This window comes from Epinephelus moara, chromosome 24, assembly GCF_006386435.1.
Source record: "Epinephelus moara isolate mb chromosome 24, YSFRI_EMoa_1.0, whole genome shotgun sequence".
NCBI classification, from domain to species: domain Eukaryota; kingdom Metazoa; phylum Chordata; class Actinopteri; order Perciformes; family Serranidae; genus Epinephelus; species Epinephelus moara.
The window spans coordinates 50234681-50259097 of record NC_065529.1 but is presented as its reverse complement, the minus strand read 5'-3'; the positions used below and the strand labels follow the sequence as shown (position 1 = coordinate 50259097).

General features: G+C 41.9%; 1 protein-coding gene across 3 annotated transcripts in view; it reads left to right on the top strand.

Annotated features, from left to right (window-relative positions):
- The window catches only part of pcbp4 (poly(rC) binding protein 4), a 536281-nt gene that overhangs the window by 130316 nt on the left and 381548 nt on the right, over window positions 1–24417 (top strand). For all 3 annotated transcript variants that reach the window (XR_007569440.1, XM_050037692.1, XM_050037691.1), the window contains exon 6: window positions 10601–10717. Coding sequence is in view for 2 of the 3 variants with exons in the window: in XM_050037692.1 (XP_049893649.1) it covers window positions 10601–10717 (117 nt within the window). In the remaining variant the exon portion in view is untranslated. The remainder of the gene's footprint in view (window positions 1–10600; window positions 10718–24417) is intronic.

Genomic DNA, 24417 nt, shown 5'->3' with positions numbered 1-24417 from the left:
ATTTTGTACCGCTACACGTGTTTCTAGTCGGACTATGTTTACGAGCACAAGAGTTCAGCGAGCCACCGAAGGACCGCCCTGCAGATTTACTATTGGTTCTGCAACGTAGGGAGTTTTTTTAAACTCTGAAATTGTATCCGCCCATCTAAACACAAAATCAGGGAGAAAGTCATCAGTCTTTAGTTAAGCAAAGCGTCTAAAGACTGACTTGTGAGTCTAATGTCACTGTAAAAATATGGAGTTTTGTTGAAACTGTGTTTTAGCATCACTAAATAACTAAAAAACAAAAAACCTTTCGACATGATGCTTTTAAACGAAGCCTAATAGAGAAGCTTTGCATCCTCTGCTGACGTCGACACAGACTCTTAAACTTGGTTCAGATTGTGCTGAATTGTTTGTTGTCACAAATAAAACTAACGCAGAGCTATAAATCCCACCTTTGTTAGAGTCATAATCATCAATAATAATGTCAGAGAGGTGTCAAACTCCAACTATTGGAGGCTGGAGTCTCAGAATTATGTCAGTCAAATATTCGACGATAAGATTGCTAACATTAGCTTGAGTAGAAGGCTGCTGCAGTAACACCACATGTCAAATCAACATCAGTAGGATCTTCGGCTTTCTTTCGCCCAAAGGGGGCGCAGCCTTGACATTTTGTGAAATACCAGGTGTGTGTTTGTCTGATGTATTTCTTGTAACTTTCCCAAGTCTTTGCTGGTTGCCAGGTAACTGCTCAGAGGCCAAAAAAAGTCTGGCACATAACGTCCTGAAAACAGCATTTTGTTATTTTAACACTTTGTAGATTTTTAATAGATTAAAGAAAGAAAATACGATGCGTTGATCAGTGGGCTTTAACGTGCTGAGTTTGTTTCTTTCAGACTGGCTAACTGTTTCCCTGTTTCCAATCTTTGTGCTAAGCTAAGTTAGCATGCTGCTCACAGTAGCTTCTTTGTTACCAAACAGAATGGAACAAGAACATAACTTCTTATATGCTTTTCATAGTTAATAATATTACATTTCTAATTTAAACGGCTTTGTACTTCATTCCGGGTTCAACAAATGAAAAATCGTGAATTTCCCCCCAAAACTCGTGTTTCTGTCATTATCCAGCCCGAACAAACCAATGAAGATCATCTCTTGATGATCTCCTGATGTTGTTGTTCATCCACAGAGAAGCTGAACAAGGAACTCAGCTGCTCTTAACCATAGACTATAAAATAATGGTTTTAGCCACCATATTGTCACCCATTGCATTGTAAACCCTTGCTTTGAAGTGTTGAGTCACCATCTTGGATTTTTGGAGTCAGAAATGACCATATTTGAACGGGAGGGTGGAGCTAGCCCTGAATCTAGCTGTTAGCTTGGATAGCCTGATGCATTTACAGCTATGATTAACTGTGATGATGCTAATGCTAATTTTTACTAGTGAAAAACTGGCTTAAAACTGAACACTGGGCGCCTTAGAGGGCAACCAATCACTCTGTCCAAGCCCGAGCCATGGCAGTCGTTTTGAGCCTGAGTCCGATTAAAAATTTGAATTTCAACAGGTACAAAAAAAAAAAAAAAAAGAAATTATATTTGAGTTATTATATATATATTTCTAATATTGAAACCTTCATCACAAGCTAAGGCCTGGCGTGTCTCCTCACACTACCTCTCCATACTCTCTTATTCCAGTGGTCAGTTGTCTTGTGCATGACAGGTCCGCCAGAGCCTCTTGATTCAGTCCATCAAAACTCCTTTCATTTAAACACGAGAACTGCCAGTTTTGATTTTTAAAAAAAGATCCCCAGTAAATTGGCAAGAACCCGACCTGACTGAATCCCGGTGGAATAATGAGACATTACAGCCTGGCTCAGCCGAACGCAGCAGGTCGGGTTGGGCCAAATCAGACTCGGGCAGAAAATCAGAGCTCTGATCTGAGGTTACGCCATGGTTATGTAACTTAACCAATGCTGGTGCAGCGGTAGCGACTTGTAAACAGACGGCACTTTCCTGTCACTCACAAAGGCCCGTCCTTAATGATGCCTAACTTTAAGCCTTAATGAAATATAAACAGCTGAGTTATATAAAACTTCATCCCCGTACAGTCGTCATGAATGTTGAAATTAGCTATAAAGACCAGAAATGTTTTTTGTACCAGGCTGTAAACATGTTTATTTCTGCTGTAAAGTTGGAGACTTTAACATGGGGGTCTGTGGGGATTGACTCGCTCTTGGAGCCAGCCTCAAGTGGCCATTAGAGGAACTGCAGTTTGTAGCACACACCCTTCATTTCTCAGCCGTGGAGATTGCCTCCTGCTCTTAAGGCAGATAACAGGACAGAGGGAGGGATTTCACAAAGGAAGGACAGAAACAGAGGGATGAAGGAAAGGAAAGGAGGAAGACAAAGGGAGGGAGGTTGGAGAGGGTAATTGATACCACAGGGGCGAAGTAGGAGGATCACAAGAAGGACAGAGGGATATGGGGAATGATAGATAGAGTGATTGCAAGACAGTGAGACGGACGAGTAGTTGAAGGGGGGGACGTATCGATAAATTAATGATAATGAGACTGATTAGATAAAATGGAGGGAGGGAGGGAGAGATGAATGAACGAGAGAGTGGTGAGGAGAGTGGTAATGGAGGAAGGGATAATGAGGGGAATAAAAAAAGAGAATAATGAACGTGATGTGGGGGAAGGAGAGATGAATGGAAGGACATTCTGTAGTTAGAGGGAAGGATGGAAATAGATAGATAGATAGATAGATAGATAGATAGATAGACAGGTAGACAGGTAGACAGGTAGACAGATTGATAGATAGAGGCGGGTGGAGACATAAATAAACAGATTGAGGAGGAGAGGGAGACAGCAGCTAATGTATTTTTATTGAGATAATAAATGGCGAGAGAGCGGGAGAGAATTATTCCATCATTGCTTTATCACCACACACACACACGCGCACACACACACACGCACACACACACACACTCATAAAGAGGGAGCACATTCGTTCTATTTTCATATCAATGAGAGGAGACTGTTTCTATAGAGGATGGTATGAGGGACAACAGGGGGGCAGTCTGACTGATATACACACAAAAAGAAATACACACTCACACACACACAATCACACAATCACACAAACCCAGCCCAGCAGCCGGCAGGTGTGTCGTTTAGAGAAGACTCGTATACAGAACACAGACAGACACATCAAACATACTGTATGTTCTTATTCATGCACACGTACGCCACAGAGAACAGGATTAAAATGGAAAATCCTTCACTTACACACTGAAAAATAAAAACACATTATGCAAACATACACAACACAACACGATCACAGGGAGAAAGAACTCAGTAGCTTCTTCTGAGGGCAGGCAACTGAAGGAAAACACAACCAACACTGAACTATGCACAAATATGTGCTGTTGATGGCTTTTCAGTCAATCAAATTGTGAAAAGACAAAAGCCACTTTAAGTCCTGAAAATAGGACGTGAAGGGGAGAAGTAAGAAAAATAAAGAACTGAGAAAAAGCTGCAGGTGTGGATCCAAAACCTCCATCTTCAGTCTGGACAAGCAGCGTCAACAAACGTCGAACATGAACATTAAAGCGGTTTTTTAAACATGCCTTGAGTTGGATGCAGTTACAGTGTGCTGCGACAACTCCTCCGTGTTTTAAGCCACGAAACAGATTTTTAATATTGTTTAGCCAGACCTCTGGAAATAGTTTACCCTAGTAGGTAGAAAATAGTAACGTTAGCTAACGTTAGCCTGACAGTGTTTCACCAGACTTCTGGGAATAGTTGACCTAGAACTTAGAAAATATTAGATAAAGTTAGCTAACGTTAGCTTGTAATGTTAGCTTGACAGCGGTGCATCCATGTACAGAATTGAAATATAAAAGACAGTTATACTCAACAAATCAACGTTAGGCTGGGCCGGTGTCACCGTATTACGGTTCACCAGAATATTTAGAATCCCGACGCTATGATTTTCAACACTGTCAAAAACATAGACGCTCATCTGACTATATAATGATGAAAACTCTGTGTGTGTGTGTGTGTTCCACGTTTTTCTCCTCACTGACTTGGTCAATCCATGTGAAATTTGGCACAGTGGTAGAGGGTCATGGGAGGATGCCAACTTTGCACAGAGATGCCTCTCCTCATGAGGAACACATTTGCCTCAAGAACCCATAACTTCCGCTTATATAGATTTTCCGCCATTTTGAATTTTTTGAAAAACACTTCAAATGGATCTCTTCCTAGGAAGTTTGAGCGATCTGCATGAAACTGGGTGAACATAATCTAGGGACCAATATCTAAAGTTCCCTCTTGGCAAAAGTTGGAAAACTTACTAAAACTGAGCTTCTATAAGGCAATGAATATTGCGGAGGGCGTGGCTCATCACATAAAGGTGTATAACATCTCAAGGGTTTCACCCATCACCACGCAACTTTGTAGGCATATGACCACACATAATCTGAGGGGACCCCTCCATTATTGACCCCATCAAACAAAATGGGGGCGCTAGAGAGCTCATTTCTTATCTAGGCCTAACCGCCATATGGATTTTTACTAAACTTGGTAGATATGTAGAACAGGACGCCTCAAGGTGACTGGAGAAATTTAACTCTAATTGGCAACTGGGTGGCGCTATAACAACAGAAAAATGCTTCAAAATGGCTAAAATGTGACCGATCGCTGTGGCTCCCCCTGTGGCCGAATTTTTTTATTCTTCTACTTTTTGGTATGACTGAGTCATGGTATGGTATGCTGTACTCAGTGGGTATGGACTAGTCTTTCCATTAACCTCAAACTGGAGAGGCTGTCATAAAGATGTTTTTCCTGTAGTGCACAGCATTCACCACCAAAGGTCAGTGTGGTGCAACAGGCAGCTGAGCTGACTGTGAGTGGCGGAGATAAACTTCGCAGGTCAGACTGTAAAATGCCGCTCGAGTCGTGCCCACAACATCAGAGAGGCCGCTGGAGAAACTGGATATTTTTACATCTAACTCAGTGAATTAAGGGTTTATTTCAACCAAACTAGAGCTGGTGATTGTTGGAACAGTGGACTGAGTAATGACTAACAAGACTTACCAAGATGGTTTTGGTGAATTTTGTTTTGTTAATGTCAAGTTTTGGGACACACACATACACACCAGTGCGTAGGATCCACACTAAAAATGTTCGTACAGACAAAAGCCAAAAATGGCGTGTACCAAAAACTATTTGACAGTTTCTACAATCAGGCTTCCACCTCAACATTTACATCGCCGATTTCCCATCTCTAAAATGTTCGTGAGCATCAAGTCTGTTTTTATAGATCCCAACTTTCCGTGGGAAGTGGCGTACACCTTTTTCAGGCCTTGTTTTGTGCGTACACAATCCCCAGGTGATTTAGAGCGGTAGAAACACTTTATAAAGCAGTTTCACGTTTAAAAAAACAAAAACAAAACAAAAAACAATCAGTGTTTTTCCGACACTCTCATCACAGATGAGCTTCTGACTACGCAAATGTCTCTATCTGCATCCAGTGTTTGGTTTGTCCATTCTGGGCTACTGTAGAAACATGGCAGTGCAACACGGCTTTCTCCATAAACGAAGACCTGCTCCCTGTGTAGATATAAACGTCTCATCCTAAGGTAACGAAAACACAACGTTACGTATTTTCAGGTGAAAAACACTAAAGAAAACAGACTGATTATATATTACATTCAATTTCTGCCACTATATCCCCTTAAATCCTACACTGGATCTTAAATGGTCTATAAAATATGGTTTTCAACATAGCACCAAGCATATGTGAGTATAACAGGAAAGGTGAAAGTTGACCGAAGTTCTGCCAAAGGTTGCTCAGCTGTTAATGGAGCACAGAGAGAAAAGGGGCGGGACTTAGGAAGGGTCAGTTAAAGGAGCACATTAAAAACTAAGAGACACTAAATGCACACATAGCTGTGGTTAAGAGATCCTACAGAGGCACATGTTTGCAGGAGTATATGTAGAAGATGGACACACACACACACACACACACACAAAGATGCACCCTCTGATATCAACAAAAGGTCCTGTACGTACGACCTTCTTGTTCTTTTGATCGTGTGTGTGTGCAGTGATAGAGAGATCAGCTGTAAGTGAAACAGACAAGGCTGATTGCTGCAAGACAGTGATTCATCCAGTAACACACATGCACGCACACACACACACACACACACACACACACACACACACACACACACACACACACACACACACACACACTCACAGAGCGCTGAGTTCACCAACATAAAACTCAGAGAAGGACGAATGCTTTGAGGTTGAAAATAATATTTTAGGCAGAGACAAACAAATCCACTCTCAGTCTTTGCTCATTGTCGCATCTGTTCATAATGTTTTCTCTCCAATATTGAAAACTCTTCCTGGTTTTAAAAACCATGTCGGGTGGTTTAACTGTGAGTGACTCACTTGACATTGTGTTGAATAAGAGAGCACTGAGTGATGGGTCTGACGCTTCACGAAGATCATCTGTCTCTCAGTGATGAGGTGAAGTCAGCGTAGAGAGCTCTGCACAAATCACCGTTAACTTCATGATGTCATTTAGATTTTTTGGATCATTCGTCACTCAGATCTGTTTGTTTTATAATTGTGTGAACAAAACAAATCACATGGATGTTGTCCCATCTTGTCAGTTCTGATTAAGGCCACTTCATGAATCAGATACAGATCTGATTGTATTTTTGAAAATGCGACCTCAGTCTGAGCAGTCAGATCTGAATGTATGTGACTTTCCATCAGTCACAGTCTACCTGCCTGAGCTGAGGGTTTTGCTGCGAGAGTCTTGAGGAGAAGCGCTGACAGATGTGGTTAAGAGTTGTCTTTGACATCCTGAAATTTGGGATGAAATCTGTCTCAGTGAAGCCATTCAGGTCGGGATCCCACCACTCCTGACTGTGACTGTTTCCACACACACCTCCGTACAGAAGTAGCTGCATCGCTCCACAGAAAACCTGAATTAAACATATGTCTCTCCTCCTCCTCGTCCTTGTTATCATCTGCTCAGGAATTCATTACTTTTCAACTTAGAAACGAGACAGTAAAAACACACTGCAGTGGCCTCCATCTTTATTTCTGTGCGACAGCGTGCTGCATGTGCTGTCTGTCATTTTCTTTTGTGCGTGCAGGTCAGTTTAGGACTGAGACCAGTTCACACTGGAATCGTATACACATTTAAAAAATAAGATGAGCAGCCAAACCAAAAAATTCAGATCTGAGCAATAAATCCAAAGTGAGCACTGAGGCTCGCAGGGTTTGAAAATCAGTTTAAAATCCAAATGGAAGTGACAACTGTGCTCTCAATGAAACTTTTCTATTGACTTGTTTTTGGAATAATGTAGATTTCAAAAGAATACGTAAATACTTTGATTATCAGTTACTCACTGTGTGTTACCTTGAATTCATAATTTTGCACAAACTTCCACCAACAAAATGGTTTCAGGTTTCAGTTACAGTAATAAAACATTAGTTCAACCAACAGTAACCCTTCTGTTCTCATTCCTTTAAGGATCATTCTGACTAATAACAATATAAATTCTGTAACACCATGAAACTGCAATATGTTCTGAGATTGTACCGGTAAAATGTCGTACTGTTCCAACCCTACTTCATGATAAACACAGATTCCATTCTTCATGAACTGAATCAAACAGGATCCACGTTTAACAACAGCAAAACTATATCCAGGTCTCATTTATCCAGTCGTTTACTCTGTGCTTCCCAGACACATGCATTTTCAGTGAGACATTACAATTAAAAATATTTCTGCCTACGAGTAGCTCGCCCTCAGTGTTCCTTCAGCTACCTACTGATGTGTTTTAGGAGAAATGCATGTACTTGGGAACTATTTACTATTTACTTACGGCCTTGGCACGTGTCTTACGTCGATCACTACCACGTTATTTTAATATTTTGCATCACATGTAAAAGTGAGCGTCTGATGTGTTGCTCCTCCTCTCTTCAAGTCGCTATCATTAACTTTTAACCTGCAAAGGCGGCAGTGCCGCAACATTGTAGGAATTTATGAAAGCAATTAAAACAATATTTATTTTATCTTAATTAATTATTTTAATTACTCTATTGAATGACCCCGAAGCATGAGCAAACGGGCTGTGTCACTTCGGATCAAAGAGATGCTGGCGCGCTGACAGTGACAGGGCGCCCTCCGCTGAGAAGAGAGAGAGGAGAGGAGATGGATTGTAGGTCTGTTTGTAAACGGGGCTTCTCTGACAGTCATGTATTTTCCCAAAAAACATCTCTTAATGCACGGTAAAGCGCTGTTTTTTTTCTTCTTTTTTTTTCTCAAAATCGCCTTGATATCCAGCAAATCGCCTGGCAACCCTCCAATCGCCAGTATACGATTTGATCGCTGATCGTCCCAGGCCTAATTAACACGTTGTTATTAAAGTGTAGGAAAGCACATTGCTGTCATCAGATGAGTGATATCTTTGTTTGGCTCGTTTTCTGTAACCATAGTAACGTTAGCGTACAAGCATGATGGAATTAGCAAGCTAGCTAGCTAACTAGCCAGCTGTGGTTTGCTTAAAACACTGAAATCAACAGGGACAGGCTTTTAATTCCTTTCACACAAAACTGTTGCTCAGCAAAGATCAGGATATACAGTCAGATTGTTTATTTGAAGCAGTCTGAATATTACTTGTTTAAAACTTATGCTTCAGGTAATATATCAGTTATGAGTCATTCATTTGATCTACTCCTGACAGCACATCAGAGAGAGCGTTACAGCACCCGTCATGCCGACACAACACCACTTTATCCTGTTAAAACAATCCTCACAACTTAGATTATTTTTGTGAAAAACCCTTTTGATCTGAGGACTCTTACAGACTGAAGGAATATGAATAACTTACAGGTTAATGGAGGAACGGACACATAATTTGAGGTAGCCGACAACCTGGCTTTATACATCTGAAGAACTATAAAAAATGAACTGTTTGGCACCAGACCAGGCCTCGAATCGAGACAGGCCTTTATTTGTCAAAATGTGTAGCTACACCGGGCTAGTGAAAGGGACTGGGCTTTTAATTGAAGTTTTGCTTGATCTTGTGAAGCCCTCCGCAAACTGGGGTTTGTGATATTAGTCAATGAAAATAGGATTTAACTGAATTGTGTGTGAGTTTGTAAACAGGTGTTTTGATTTAGTTTTGCTGCTGTTTAAAGCAGTTCCCGTTTACTTTAATTCATAAAGAATGTTTGTCTTTTTTTTTATTCTCTGTTCACTGTGGAGACGTGAGAAATACAAAGTTTTCTTCACAAAGTCGACATAACAAGCAGCGATGATATTGATAATTGATGTATAAATGGTTGTTTTGTTTCCCTTTAAAGCTGCTGTTCTTGCTCTTAGAAAATGTGCCCAGGCTGTTTGGAGCGATATTTTCTGAACGTGTTTATTTTGGGTTGTAATGAAAGTCAAAAAAAATTTATTTACAGTTTATTAGAAGAAATAAAACGGCACATTCTTTGTTTTTTTTATGGCGAAACTATTTTATGAGTTACAGACAAAAAGTTTTCATCCTGGAAATATGAATAAGACCCAGAAGAGAGTGAAACCTAAATCCCCGGCAGATTGAGCCCCAGTCTCTGATTCATATGGTCTCTATTTATCTATACTTCCTCTAACTCACACTTCAATTTTCTCCTGACACCCATCCTCTCCGCCCATCCTCGTATGGTTATTACTGCACCTTCTCTATATCTTCACCTTCTCCTCTTATTTCTCCTCAAATATTTGCACCACCTTGTCTCTCTCTTCCTCTCCTCCTGATCCTTTCCCTCACTTTCCTGTCCTGCTCTTCCTCCTCCGACCCTTCCTCCTCTTCCTTTTAATAAATCTCTACCCAAACTCTTTCCTCTCCTCTCATTTCCTGGGCTTGAATCCCATCTTCCTCCATCCTCCTCCTCCTCCTCCTCCTCGTGAAAATCATCTTAATCTTTCTCTCCCTAATCTCCCGCAATATTCTCACCACCTTTTCATTTCCTCCTCTGCTCTCCTTCCTCCTTCCCCTCCCCCCGTCTACCTCCTCTCCTGAAAACCTTGATTTACTACATTGCTCTTCTCATCGGCCTGCCTCCCTTCCTTCCTCTCTCCTCCCTCTTCCAGCCTCCTCGTAATCCCTCTCTCCTCCTGCATCACAGGTGAATCTCCTTTAGGGAGCGGGGAGCAGTGTGGCGAAAAATGGTTCTCCTCCTCGTCTCTTTCTTGGCCCACATATCCCTCCCTCCCACTAATGTGTTTTCTCTCTCCTGTGTTCCTCCCCTCCCCTTCCTCTCTCCATTAACCTCCATCCTCCCTCCCTACCATCCTCCCTCCCTCCTAACTCACCTCCACTCTGCTCCCCACTTGCCTCCCTTCCTTCCTGACGTTTTTCCTCATTTCCCTCCCCTCGCATTATCCCTTCATCCCTTTTCTCCCTTTCCTTACCTCCCCCTTTCCCTTCCTCCTGGCCTCCCCTTCCCTAAAATAATTTCCCACAATCCCTCCCCTCCTGTCCCTCCCCTGCCCTCCCCTCCCTCCCTTGTTCCTCCATCTCTGTCTGGACCCACAGAGCAGCGCGAGGATCAACATCTCAGAGGGCTCCTGTCCAGAGAGGATCATCACCATCACGGGTCAGACGGACTGCGTGTTCAGAGCCTTCACCATGATCACGTTCAAACTGGAGGAGGTAGATACCACACACACACACACACACACACACACACGCACACAGCTCTGAGCTCCCAGTGGTGTTCCCGAGCTGCTCTGAGTGAAGTGCCTAACCTTTACCTCCTCTGCAACATGGCTGCTCTCTGCCAGGGAGCCATTTATTATATGTCTGATGTGATCGTTTGACCTCACACACACTCACCCAAGCACACACACACACACACTCACCCACGCACAGACACAAGTCATTGTTTCTCAGGGATATGACATGAACACCCTCCGTCCATTTCTTTTCTTTTTTTTTTTTTATAATTCATATTTTATTGATTTTGGTTAGATTGACAGTTCTACACATCAAATGAGACGTTCAGTCTTGACAAAGAAGCACAAGCAGGGCGGGTACTTCACAAGTCCCAGTCTGCCAAAAAACAATCAAGATATCAGAATTAAATTTGAATAAATTAACACATTAGAATACATTTTTAATAATACAAAACATAGGCAGGGCAAGACAAAACAAAAACACACACTTCCAGGCCCCCAGACAATTCAAAATAATTCCAAAAATCCCCCCAGATTGGTCCCTGAGCACCGTTAGTCATCCAGTCAGTCAGACCATTCTTTTATTTCTGGGGGTTTTGTTGACCTCCAATACCTGAGTATTGTTCCAGCAGCTGTAACTGGGTGTCCGCGGGGTCTTAAAAAGTATTAAAAGTCTTAATCGCGATTTTATGAAGTATTAAATTTTCTTATCCATGAATCTATAATTTATTTTCCTCCTTGCGACTATTACAAACAATGATGTGTAGGTAGGCACACTAGGACTGCCACTCGGGGCCATGCGTGTACCTGTGCCATGCGTGTACCTGTGCCACATCACGCGACGGTGCACGTCCAGGCGCCAAACAGAGGAGCAAAAGTGAAGTGGCGATGAGGTCTTAAGGTTTTTTTGGAAGTTCTTAAAAAAGTCTTAAAAAGGTATTGAAATTAACCTCAGGATTCCTGCAGATACCCTGTGTAATGACTCCAGACAGAACAACTGAGAATTCATCCCTCCACACATTATTCTCCGTCCATTTCTGTGTGGATGGATTTCTGTTGCATCCTTCCTTCATTCAGAACTTGTTTTCTTGCTTCTACAATTAAAGGAACATTAAACAAAAATTCAGAAGTTAAAGATGTGGTTTAAAAAGGTAGCTCATGCACATAAACTCTTAATGTTACTGTATGTTTATTTTAAATAGGTCATCAGGTTATATATTTTTGGTTTGGAGTCCTGAACAGGAGTAAATATAATTTTTCACTTTTTATCATAATGAGGATCGTGACATCGACAGTCCTGTTTCTATGGTTTCATTTCTGCAGCTCAAAGCTCTTGGTTAAGGTCGGGGGAAAGATGGTGATGTTGTTAATGTTTTGATCCCCAAGATTTCAGTCCTGGTTGATCTGTAGGTCCCTGTGGTTGCCGTGGTAACAGCAAATGTGGTTAAATACTACAGCAACCAGCTACTTTGTCAGAAATCCATCATTAGAGCAGCAGGTGTTTGTGTTTACAGTGCAGCCAAACAAACTCAGGTGGTTTTCATAAAGACGTCGGTCAATAATAATTATACAACCTTCATTTGATTTCATGCTGCATTCAGACAGAAGTTTTCCACACAACAGCAGGGTGCAGTAAAAGGAGTTGGTTATGTTGCTGCGGAGTTGCCTGCAGCTCTTCATTTAACAGCTCACTGTGGCTGCTCCTGATTTTTCAATTAGTCCGTGACAACTAAATGTCCATTTGTTCCCATTCCCAGGTCGTCAAATAGCAACATGTTGTCACACCCCTCAGCGTACAGAAGCACAAGGCACACTTTAGCAGCTGTATGAGACACGCCAGGCTTCTAACTAACTCCAATATAAAGTCATCCACAGCAATATTAGGGTGCTGCGTTTTTGCGCCCTCAAATTCATTGTTTTCAATGTAGTGGAATGCTCAAACACCAGAGCGATGCACTCTGAGATAAACCAAGTTCAACTTTTGCAGCAGCATGCGCTGCAAGTCATTTGAAGAGAAACAACCAATCACAGCCGACACTGGACAACATGCTGCATCATGTTAGTGCAGGGCTACCCAGAGCTTTACATCTGTCCCACAGACGAAAGGCCTACACACTTATAAACAGCTCCTGGAAGAAGATCAGCTCTGCTCTCAGGATTTCAGGTAAACAGGCTTTGACACGGTGCTTGTTAAAGTTGCGCCCAGCGCCCGACCTGGTGTTTTCCAGGTGGTTAAATACGCGGCATGTGTTCGGTCCCTCAGACGGTCAGAGCAGCTGACCTAGTATAAAGACGAAGAAAATCTGCATGATGAGGTGGACGGGTCGGTCAAACCAAACACAGGCCAGGTCCCAAGTCAAACCAAATGTCAACATCATTTTAAACCAAGCCATGATCTTTTCCTAAACCCAACCAAGTAGTTTTGGTCCCCAAACTGAAGTTTCATGTGAACACAGAAGTTTTTGAATGTAACGAGTTGAAACTGACGCTAGAAGGTAACCTTGAGCGTCATAGTTTGAAGCGTACAGCCAATGACCAAGCTGCTGCATTTGACGTGCTGAAGTAAGGACATGTTGAAGTAAGGAGTATTTTAATGTGAAGCAGCAGCAGTGGGAGATGTTGTGTTAGCATTAGCAGTAATGTGTTCAGGCTCTGATCCCGCTGCAGGTGAGTGATCAGTAAACAGTCATCACAAATCATAAACAGTAACACTGGACAACATGCTGCATCATTTCCTGTCAGTCCCTCGTGCCTATAAATGCAATGTGAATTCACTGCGGTGATGGTGGACTCCGCCACTGACAATGAAGAACCCTAGTATTCTACTGGAAGTTTCTTGAGTTCAATTATTTCAACTTGGTTGCTAAGCGTTGGGTGTTTGACAATTTGTGTAATTAACATAATAAGCTGATTATTTACACACACACAAAAAAACAAACAGAAACTGCTTTGATTTAGCTTCTGATTAACATAGAAAGTTGATTTGAGAGTCTAAGTCCATGTTTGTGATGATCAGAAATTCACCTGTTACCATGGTGCCGTCATGTGATCTTTCCTTATTAGCATAATTAGCATAAATTATGTAAAAAATCAGGTCAATATCAGAAAATAACTATAGTTTGGCTTTTAGTCAACTTAGAAAGGAGTTTAAATTTATGTTTTGAAATCCATCTTTTGCCATAACCAAATTATGCAACATTTCCTCATTAGCATAATTAGTATAGATATATATCATATTATAGGTAGGGTTATTATAGATATGTTATATTAGTATAGGTAATTAATTACAGAATGTAAAAATGTTGAATGTCTACTGCTGACAAACTGCCAACTGTCAATAGAATCAAAAACAGAATTTGACTCTCAGTAAAATCTTTTGGATTATGACTCTAAATATCATAACCAACACTCACCTGATGGTACACTATGGAGGATTGTCGGTACTGTTTGAAAACACGCTCATTAGTGAAAGTAAAAGTAAAAGCTAATTTTAGATTGACATTTCACCTCGCTATATTTGTGTCTTTTGGATGTCTGCTGCGTCCTTTCTAGCACCTGCCCACTTCCTTTTATAAAGCCCTGCCCTCACCTGAGCGCTGTCGTGGCACACACCCATAAACATCCCAAACACAGAAAAGAAGAAATTACAGGCAGATGTTTCTGCAGATAAATACACCTCCACACACTGAGAGTGGGTCACAAGTGATGACTGAGAGGAGTCACTGCTGTCTGAGTCTATACATTGTTCTTTAGGAAAATCCAGCAGAGTAAATCTTGTTTTTAAGAAGACGTGTGAATATTTTCAATATTTAATCACAACAATAATCTGATTCGGGGCACAGGATGACAACCTGGTCTCCAGTGTCAAAGGCTTGTGCTTATTATGTAGGAGAGATGGCGGCGCTCCGACATGTGATGTGTGTTTAAATACACTCCGTCTTCAAAGATATGACATCAATAGAAAAAAGAAGTTGTTGTTGATGTTGATACAAAGTGAGATCTAACAAACCCCCTGAACCAGCAGCAGCGTCCTGCCTACAAACTCACGCTGTGCAGCCAAACCCGCTTCAAACCCACAGAACTTTCTTTTAATTAGTGTAGATCCAAAGATATTACGCATCTCAGGAAGAATGTTGAGGAAAAGTGAAAAATGATGTGCAGTACATCCTGGATATTTCCATTTAATGGAATTATGCAGCCATAAAAAAGACCAACTCTTTGTCATTTAGCATAAACATCATGTAGCTTAAGTAAAGAGCTGGAATATACTGGAAGAGAATATGTGACATTGTTATCTGAAATAATCTTAAATCATCTGGAGGGGACGACTGGATGTTAAAGGGTTAAAGCAAGAGAGAAAAACAAATCTGAGAGAAATTTGCTGATTTATTTAAGGAGAATTATCGCGGCTCCATGTGGGCTGAATTAACCAAAGTGGTTTTGGCTGTAGAGAACTGGAGCGTCTTGTTTGTCGTTTAGGAACATGTCGCGTGCTGAGACATTAAATCCAGGCAGCTGGTGTTTAAATCTTAGTGATCCTAATGGAAGAAAACGAGATGGAAATAAAATGTGAGAGGAGTGGATGGAGGCAGAATGTGGACAGAGATTTAGAGAGTGGTAGATGGGTTGCTGAAAGGATTAAAATAACATGAAATGAGGGAAGAGTGTGAGAGATGGAGGGAATAAGATGATGAGGGCACACAGGAGATTGGAGACGAAGGGTTTAAAGAGTCGGGAGGATGAGAGAGATGGAAGGAGATACAGAGATGAGCAAAGAGTCGGAGCCACGTAAAGTTAATGAGATTGAAAAAGAGAGATTATAAGAAAGAATTAGGAAAAGTGTGATGAAGGGATTAAATTAAGAGTGTAATCAGAGAAAGTGTGTGTGCAGCATCCGTCATGAAACCTACAAAGGTTCAAGTCTTTGTCCTGCTGAAGTGTCTTCAGTCCAACACTGAGTCCAACCTGCTGCTGTCTCAGTGTCTCTCACAGAATGAAGGGCACAGCTTTTGTCATTGTGTGTCCCCTCTGTCCCCCTTTGAAGATGTCACAGCGAGTTTTAAGAAAATTCTGATGATATTTTTAACTTTTTCTTCCTCAGATACAGACAGAGAAATTAGAACAAAATGCTAAAACAAATTAAAGGAATCTGGAAGTTGCAGAAAACAGATTCATATAAATATGAGGGTTATACCGTATAACATTTTTTTTAATCCTCTTTTGCGAACCAAATTTTGTGTTTTAGCACAGGGACGTCCAATGAGCTGATACTTTGGTACCAAGTTGATGCCAAAATTCTAAAAACGTGATGGTGCTTGTTTTTCTCCGGTACTGTGGGTACTGGGGTTGCAGTTATTGATCTGATGGGGCCACATGTTTGCCTACAATTGTTCTAGTCTGCTGTTGAATGCCAATGGAAGAAGAAGAACGCCCACCAGCACTGAAGAACACTTGGAAGACGGCGCCATGTGCAGCTACAGCGACTGTTGCATCTCAACTTGTTGAAAAGAAAAGTGTTTAGTATTTTGTTAATGCAACGGGAGTGCCTCGGGTTTACACATGCAGCAGCATGACGAGGCGCTGAGCGCTGCAAGTTTGGAGTTTTTTCTGGTCACTGACAGTTGACAGATAAAACGCAGTGGTCATCTCTCAGCAAATGCACACTTAAGTTGAGCTACAGTTACAGCTCAACTATACCAGTATACAAGCACAGGAGGGGAATCCATTTATTGAGCCAAGTATGTGCGACTCCTCTACGATAGGTGGAGATATGCCCCCTTTCAGCTTGTTAGTATTGGACCTTTTTCCTGTTGACCTATTACGTCACAGACCAAACAATGGACAAACAAGTTAGCTACGGTTAGCTAGCAGCTAACTGGTACCATGGTGGACAACTTTACAGCTCTGTACATTTGGTCCGTCCAAAAAGTCACGGCTCTGGATGTAGATTTCTCCATGTTGTTACCGGCTTCTTCTTCTCTTACACATTTAATGCTATTGGACTTCCGGGTCAAAGCCCGGGGCGGAAACTGTGGAGCATGCTCAGAGCGCCTCGGCTAGTTTGACTGTATACATGCAGGAGGAACTCAGCTCCCAGTCACATTATCTGGGTGTGTTAGTCCCACTTTGAGTAATTTGATTTACTACGATTTCAGTCGGACTAACATGTTTTCATGGACTTTAAAAGTCTGGCTTTATTCGGACTAATCATGGTAACGGAGCGACAGGACAAATAGCTACAAAGACCAGGCGTCACATCAGACATTACAGAGACATATGTTACTATACTGTAGGCTTTACATTAATATATGTGTCCTTGCCACAGCTCTTATGAACCCACACAGACTAGCACTTTGTGTTAGAGACGGATCATCAGTGATTAATAATAACATTTTGATTTATTCTAATATAAATGTCTTTAATAAGGAGTGTATGTTTAAGGACATAGGATTTATTTTGTTTTTCACCTTGACATTGAATCAGGTATCAAGAATCGTGGAACTTAACTGGTACTGGTTTGACTAATACATTTATGGTATCAAGACATGCCTAATTTAGCAGTGCTGTAAAAGTAGGAAAAAGGCAGAACTGAGCACACTTTAATATCTGTTTATTTATTGTAATTAAAATCCTTATATTCAACAATATTAAAGCATTTGTCCTTATATCCTGCAGCCCTACTGAATACAAGTGAAGAATTAATGTCCAGTGGGGATGCCAGTAAAGAAAGGAGAATGAAAGAAAAGATGAAAAAAAGAAGTGAGCAGCAAATACTGAAAGAAAAACTAAAATAAGTTGGGGATACATCAAGAAGAGGAGAAGAGAGCATTAAAGAAAATGTATAATGAGAGACAGAGAGCAGAGAGTTAAACTGAGACAGAAAAAGAGAAAAACATCAGAGCTTGTAGTCATTTCACATCTCGTTCATCTCTCCACTGGAGTTTATTTTGAATTGCAGAGAAATATAGATGGAAAATATGTCTTTATTTATCAAAAGAAACACACCGGGGACTAAAGCAGCAGCCAGCAGTGTTCAAAACAATCCCTCAACCATCTCTCTTATCCACAGCCACACACACACACACACACACACACACACACCTGGGTCTCAGCAGACGTACGGCACACGAAAAGAAAAACCTATAAGCATCATCAGCCTCCTGCAGAAAGCATATACAGCTGGACTCGTCAACTTTACCAGGATCAAGAAAATCAGATTGTTCTCCGCCCTCAGATTCTGTCGCCCTACAGAACGTTTCACAGCTTCGCTCACACCTCACATCAGGAAACAGTTTCTGCATGTGTGGGACAGTGCCGGCTGTCAATTACTGTGACGAGAACACAAGAAAACAGGAAAAAGAACGACACGGTGATATAAATAAATATGTGCTGGGTGAGGAGGAGGAGGAGGAGGAAGAGGAGGAGGAGGAGGGGACTCGTCTATTCAGATCACGTTCATCTGATGGGCAGCTCAGACAAGACGGCGCCGCTATTTACATTTCAGATGCAACGACGCCCCGAGTCCGACGCGGCCTAATTGATTGAACCAGTCGTATTAAGACCAGGTGATTTAGCCTGCTATTTATTACCTGAGTTAATTAAAGGGAGCAGTAGAGAGTCTTAGAGAATAGGTGGAGAGAGGAAGAGCAAGACAGAGAGGAAAAGGGGGATTTAAGCTGCCGAAGGGGGAGATGGTATGTAATGAGAAACGGGGGAGACGGCGAGGGAAGAAGTTAGGAAATGAAAGAAAAGAGACAGGAAGAGCTGCTGAAGGGGAAAAAGGGGACACAATTAAAAAGTGAGAGAGCCTTTTTCTGCTTAATGGACAATGAAGAACAGAAGTTTTAACAGATGGAAGAATGGAGTAAAGTTGAAGGGTGGAGATGGGTGAAGGGACGGCGGAGGTTGGAGAGAGGTGAAGCTGTGTGATGAAGACTCTGCAGGATGGTGCAGCTAAAAACTGATTAAAACCTGAACCACAGGAAGTTACTTCATACACCTTTTATAGGCGGCGCTTTGATTCACGGAGTCTCTCAAGAGGTTGAAGACAAAGAGACAAAGTTTGGGAGCATTTTTTGGGATCTTGACATCATCACATAAATTGGAGCTTACTCACACCGCTCTGTGTGAACGACCGGGTCGCGCTGATTGTTTTATCAGTTTAAAACCACGCCCACTTCCACATGATGAAAGCTGGTTGTCAGGCGTCAGGCTCAATAATTGGCCACCAGCCTCCTGCTGTGGCACACAGGAAGACAGGTGGTGGCTCATATCATATCTTGAGTTCATCGGTAACTCTGAAAACCACCTTTGCCAAAAAAACACAGAGGAACTCTCCCATCTCCTTAGAGGCAGGATGGTAATTTGTGGCGCCCACTCTGCCTCCTCAAGCCCCTTTCCACCGCCCCAAAAAAACTACAAACACCTGCTAACATCTGGCTCACAGGGTCACAACCTGCATTCACCATCCAGGTCAAATGACTGTGTGGTACCGATCAGTGGTGATGGCAGTAAGACACCTGGGTTAACATGCTAATATCAGCCCAGGCATGTCCAAAGTGCAGCTTGGGGGCCAATCGTGGCCTACGGACTGATTTTCAACAGCCCCTGGCTCGATGTTCAAAGTCTACTATATGTGGCCCACAACACATTTCACATCACTTCGCATTTTTTCCGTTCACTCCATAATGGCAGGACTATCATACAGTTTGTGGACATGCACAAGGTAGGAACTTTGCAGCAGGGGCGATTGCTCTGAGACAACAAGGGAGGCTGAACTTCCCCTAAAATTTCATGGATGAAATGGTCAAATATGCACTATTGAATTTACATTAAAAAAGGAATTTACATTGCATTAAACGTGCGCTAGGATGCGTTTCACATCATGACGATAATGTTCAAATGTCAGCTGTGTATCACTAGTTTTCAAACGCGACCTCCCTGTCATACATTCTCGTGTCAGCACGGTGGACGCGGAGCCTCCAAGCATTCCTATGAGACAGCGCTGAGCAGGTTGTTTCATGCAGCAAAGCGAGACATTCATTGGATAAATGCGACAAAATCGTCACTTCCAGGGAGGCTCAGCTTCCCTGGGACCTGATGGAGCGGTAGGCGGGAGAGGACGCTCGGTGTCTGCATGATGATTGGAGGAATTGTCTAAAAGGCGGAACCCCTTTGTGATTGACAGCGTTTTGGAAATACACACCGGCATCGGCGAGTGGAGTCTTCTGACAGAGTGCTGTCTGGAGTTCCTTATTTTCATAAGCCATACAGCTCATTTTCACCGTTAAACCCATCTGAAAATGCTGTGGCCTGAGTGTGGTTGAAAAACGGCTTCAATTAAATGTTCCTTTTATAAGTTACTGCCTCGCTACACTATGACACATTTTATGATGTAAACTTAAAGTGAGCTTCCCCTGTTTGAAAGACCAGCAGCGTAAACTTAAAGTGAGCTTCCCCTGTTTGAAAGACCAGCAGCCACCACTGCTGTGCAGGCAGAACTAATGTGATTTCATACCGTAAACAAGCAAACGAACGGTTACCTAACAGCAGCCATGTCCTGCAGGGTACAGTAGCAGACATGGCCAATGCATAGAGGTGTAAAGATGAGGACTGCTGCATTCAGGAGTGTTGGAAAGTTGAATACACTTTCATTAAAAGATAAAACAGTTGCGTTTGTCTCATTTGATTCTTTTTATGTGTGATGCAAGAAGCAGCTGGTCCCCAGATATTTTCATATTTTCTAATCTGGCCCTCATTCAAAAAAAGTTTGGACCCCTTGTTGAGGCCCCTTTGTCGGCACAATATAATGATGCACCGCCACAAAATACTGTCTGTCGTTCATTACGTCAACATTAAAAATTAGTCTGCGCTGAGTGAAAGAGAGCCTCTAAAAGTTACAGATTTAAAATATAAGTAACCACCATGACGTTGTCAGTGACCTCCATGCTGCTTTCTACTGTTTACTAACCTGTTCTACTGTTTACGGCCCATCTGTGACGTAGAATGTAACATAAAACAAACATACTCATACGTTAATTTTTTTTGTTGTGTTAATGGTGTGCTGCTGTTTTTGCCACCGCCCGTCTCTCAGAGGCTGTAGGTGACTGAGTTTTTAAGCTAGAATGATGGTACTGGTCCCAGTGAAACTAGAGGACCTAAAGAATCCAGTGGCATCAACCATATTATGTTTGCCTCACAGGAAAGGGGCTAAATAACACTAAAAATTTCACCTCTCACCTTAAGGTATTTGAATGAAAATGGGTTCTGTGGGTGTCTACGAGTCTCCCCCTCACAGACATGTCCACTTTATGTTAGTCCCATACAGTTTTGGACTCAAACTATGCACATGTTTGCATGCAGTGTTTATTAAAGATTTATGCCTGAGCTGCATCTTAAGAGAATGTTCAAGTGTCCAGCTTTCAGGTCATACAACTTTTATGTAGCATATACTGTTGACCAGCTGTCTCCCCCAAAAACAACACAAATGTGTCTACAGTCTGTGGGTCAGAGGGTTAAATTAAAGGGTTAAATGCGTGCTGCCATTTTGTCTCTTGGACGACACTGTTGTAGTGCAGTGCAGCTCTGATTTGAAATGACTAAATCTAAAAGTCAACATCATAAAGTAGATTTCTTTGCATTAATTTGATTCCCAATCAAAACACTCTGTAAGAATTGCTTCACCTCGTTAATATGGACTTCAAAACTGATTTAAAAAGGCAAAATTATGGAATTTTAAGCCTGTGAATAAAAGTGTGATTAATCGTGATTAACTGTTGAAATTCAGTGATTAACCGCGATGAAAAGATTGACTCATTTGACAGCCTTAGTCAGCACTAAACAGCCTCAGATACATTCTCGGAACCCATCGGCTGTATTCAGCGTCTGACTTCCGATTTTTTGGCATTCTGGTTTGATTTGGGCGGAGGAGGCGAATTTCTGTTTCCGACTTCCGTTTATATATAAGTAAATATGCTGAACCATTGCGATGGATTCAGAGTTTGCAGTGACGCCAATTATGTTCCGCCTCGTTAGTTCACCGCACGGACCGTTTAACCTGGCAACAACTGCAGCCGGCTCAAACGTGATTGGTCAATATCACGCGGACTACAAACAGCCTACAACCGGAAACCAGGGCTCTTCCGCTCTTCTTCCGGAGGCAAGATCTCTGGGGTTTGCCTACAGACTCTACATTCACTGAATGTAGAGTCTGTATATAGAGACTACCTCAGATATAAACCACATAATGACCTGAGTACAGTGTCATGAAATGCAAATATTTAGAGACAACCTGCAGGTTTGCTTTCACTCCTTTTCACACGTAGAGGATGCAGGAATGTTTCAGTCTCAGTGAGTCCATTTACTGGAGAATGTGTGAATGCCTTTGTGAAGCCTTTTCAATTCACTTTGAAATATGTGGTTGTGAAATGTAACCAAATCATTCAGAACGTTTAGAGCTTTCAGAATATATCTTGTTATTATCCTGACGTATGAATGCTGCCTATTCATCACATTATGAAGACCACAGCTGAGAAAGAGAGAGAGAGAGAGGAAGAGGGGGATGTGTTTGGGAAAGATGTAGAAACAGAGAGTGGAGGTCAGAGAGGGAGTCGGTGACAGAGAGAGCCAGACAGAGACGTTTGACCAGGGCAAATACAGCCTGTGATCTGCATTCGAATTAAAGGAGTGACAGACAAGTGTGGAAGTTGTCTGTTCAATCAGCGCTAACCTTTCACTGGAAGGAGCAGCGACCTTACAGAGGGAGGAGGAGGAGGAGGAGGAGGAGGAGGAGGAGTTCTTTGCCATGCTTTTTTATTGTTTTTTGTGCTGTTGTGAAATGTTTCCATCTGAGCTGCACAATATTTACATTTTCACTTTTCTTAATTAGTATTTAAAAAGTTGTTTTAAGCATTAAAGTCACATGCATTGAAATTATTTGATCTGGAAGCTGCAATAATGTTGAGAGCGAACACAACTCACTTCCAGGCAACATTCAAAAGATGTTTTGTGACAGGGAGGGGCGTCATGATTTAAGAGGAGAATTTGATTTTAAAAAACAATGTGTTCGTACAACTAAGAAGAGTGTGTGTGTGTTTCAGTGTGTGGGGTGGACACGTGGAACGGGCTGCGTGAGGAGTTGAATCAAAGCACAGATATAAAGTAATTTAAAAAACTATACAAAAAGATATTATTGGCAGATATATAGACGAGGAAAGGACATTTATGCGTATTTATTTTGTAACACTGGGTGGGACTTGGACTGTAAATAAACTGGGGTTGCTTATTTATTTACTTATTTATTTCATTGGGTGATAAATAGACTGGGGACAGTTTTATATTAGTTGTAAATAAATTTGGGAATTTGTTGAAAAACTGCTGCTCTCTATAACAGCAGTGGTTTGTTATTTCTATGTTGAAGAACAACAAAATGATTGAATATTAAAATGGGTCATATTGCACTTTTACCACGGTCCCTAACTGTGCACGTTGGACAGACATTCAGTCTGTTGCTCTCTCAACTGCATCGTCATTTTTAATAATTTTCAGTTGAGTTAAACTGTGAAACATCTGCCTATATTATTTTTCCAACATATCCAAACACTGGGAGAAATGGAGGCTTTGACACGGAGCTATTGAAGATAATAGCCAGCGAATATCCAGCCTGTTCTCATTCTGCAGCCGTCACATATCGCTGCCTTGCAGTCGCCTTTCACATCTGCATATGACACACTAGATATCCTCTGGCGCCTGCTGTGCAACTAAACAACAACAACAGAAGCACATGGCAGTGTCATCCCTGTCTAGATCAGGAGCTCATAATTACAAGATTTTGTGTCCTAATTTTGAGATAATGCGTTTTTTATTCAGTGAATGCAGTGAGTCTCCACAGACGTGCAGTTTGCAGTTATGCAACATGAAGGGTGTTTCCACATATAGTCCTATTTTAATGAACCGAGCTCAGTCCTCTTAAAGTGCACCAAAAAGTGGACCAGTTGAAAAAAAGACTCAGTTCTTTTTGTGTTCACACTAATAGTCTATTTAATATATATTGACTTAGTTTTGTTTTTACACTGCAGTGAGGGTGTGAAGCCCCTTACTTTCTAATGAACTTAAAACTGGAGGAGAACCTCAGTGTTTCTGTGCTGTAGACTGTTGCTGTTTGATGTATTCCACATTTCACATCTGGAGACGTGCAGTATCTTCTTTGGACCAAACTACTCCCCGTCCTTTACAGGCTGGCAGGGTGTTTGTTTTTTCAGGCGTCCCAGGTCAACAGCCTGTGACCTAGAGGGCTGAATACAACGGCAAAGAGCAAAGTGAACCTGGAGCGCTGTGTGTTCACAGTGCACAGGTTAAGTGAACTGCACTGCGGGCTTGAAGCGAACCAAACTCAGACCCCCGAGTTCTCTTGGAGTGTTCACATATGTGCAGAAAATGCTGAGTCCCCGCTCTGAGTCCGTTTAGAGTGCTGAAAAGGACCAAGTGTAAAAACACCCTAACACTCTCAGTTCTGATGCAACATGATGATGATTGAAAAGTCTTAAAGGGATAGTGCACCCAAAAATGAAAATTCAGCCATTATCTACTCACCCATATGAGGCTCTGGTGAAGTTTTAGAGTCCTCACATCCCTTGCAGAGATCAGCGGGGGGAGCAGCTAGCACACCTAATGGCAGAC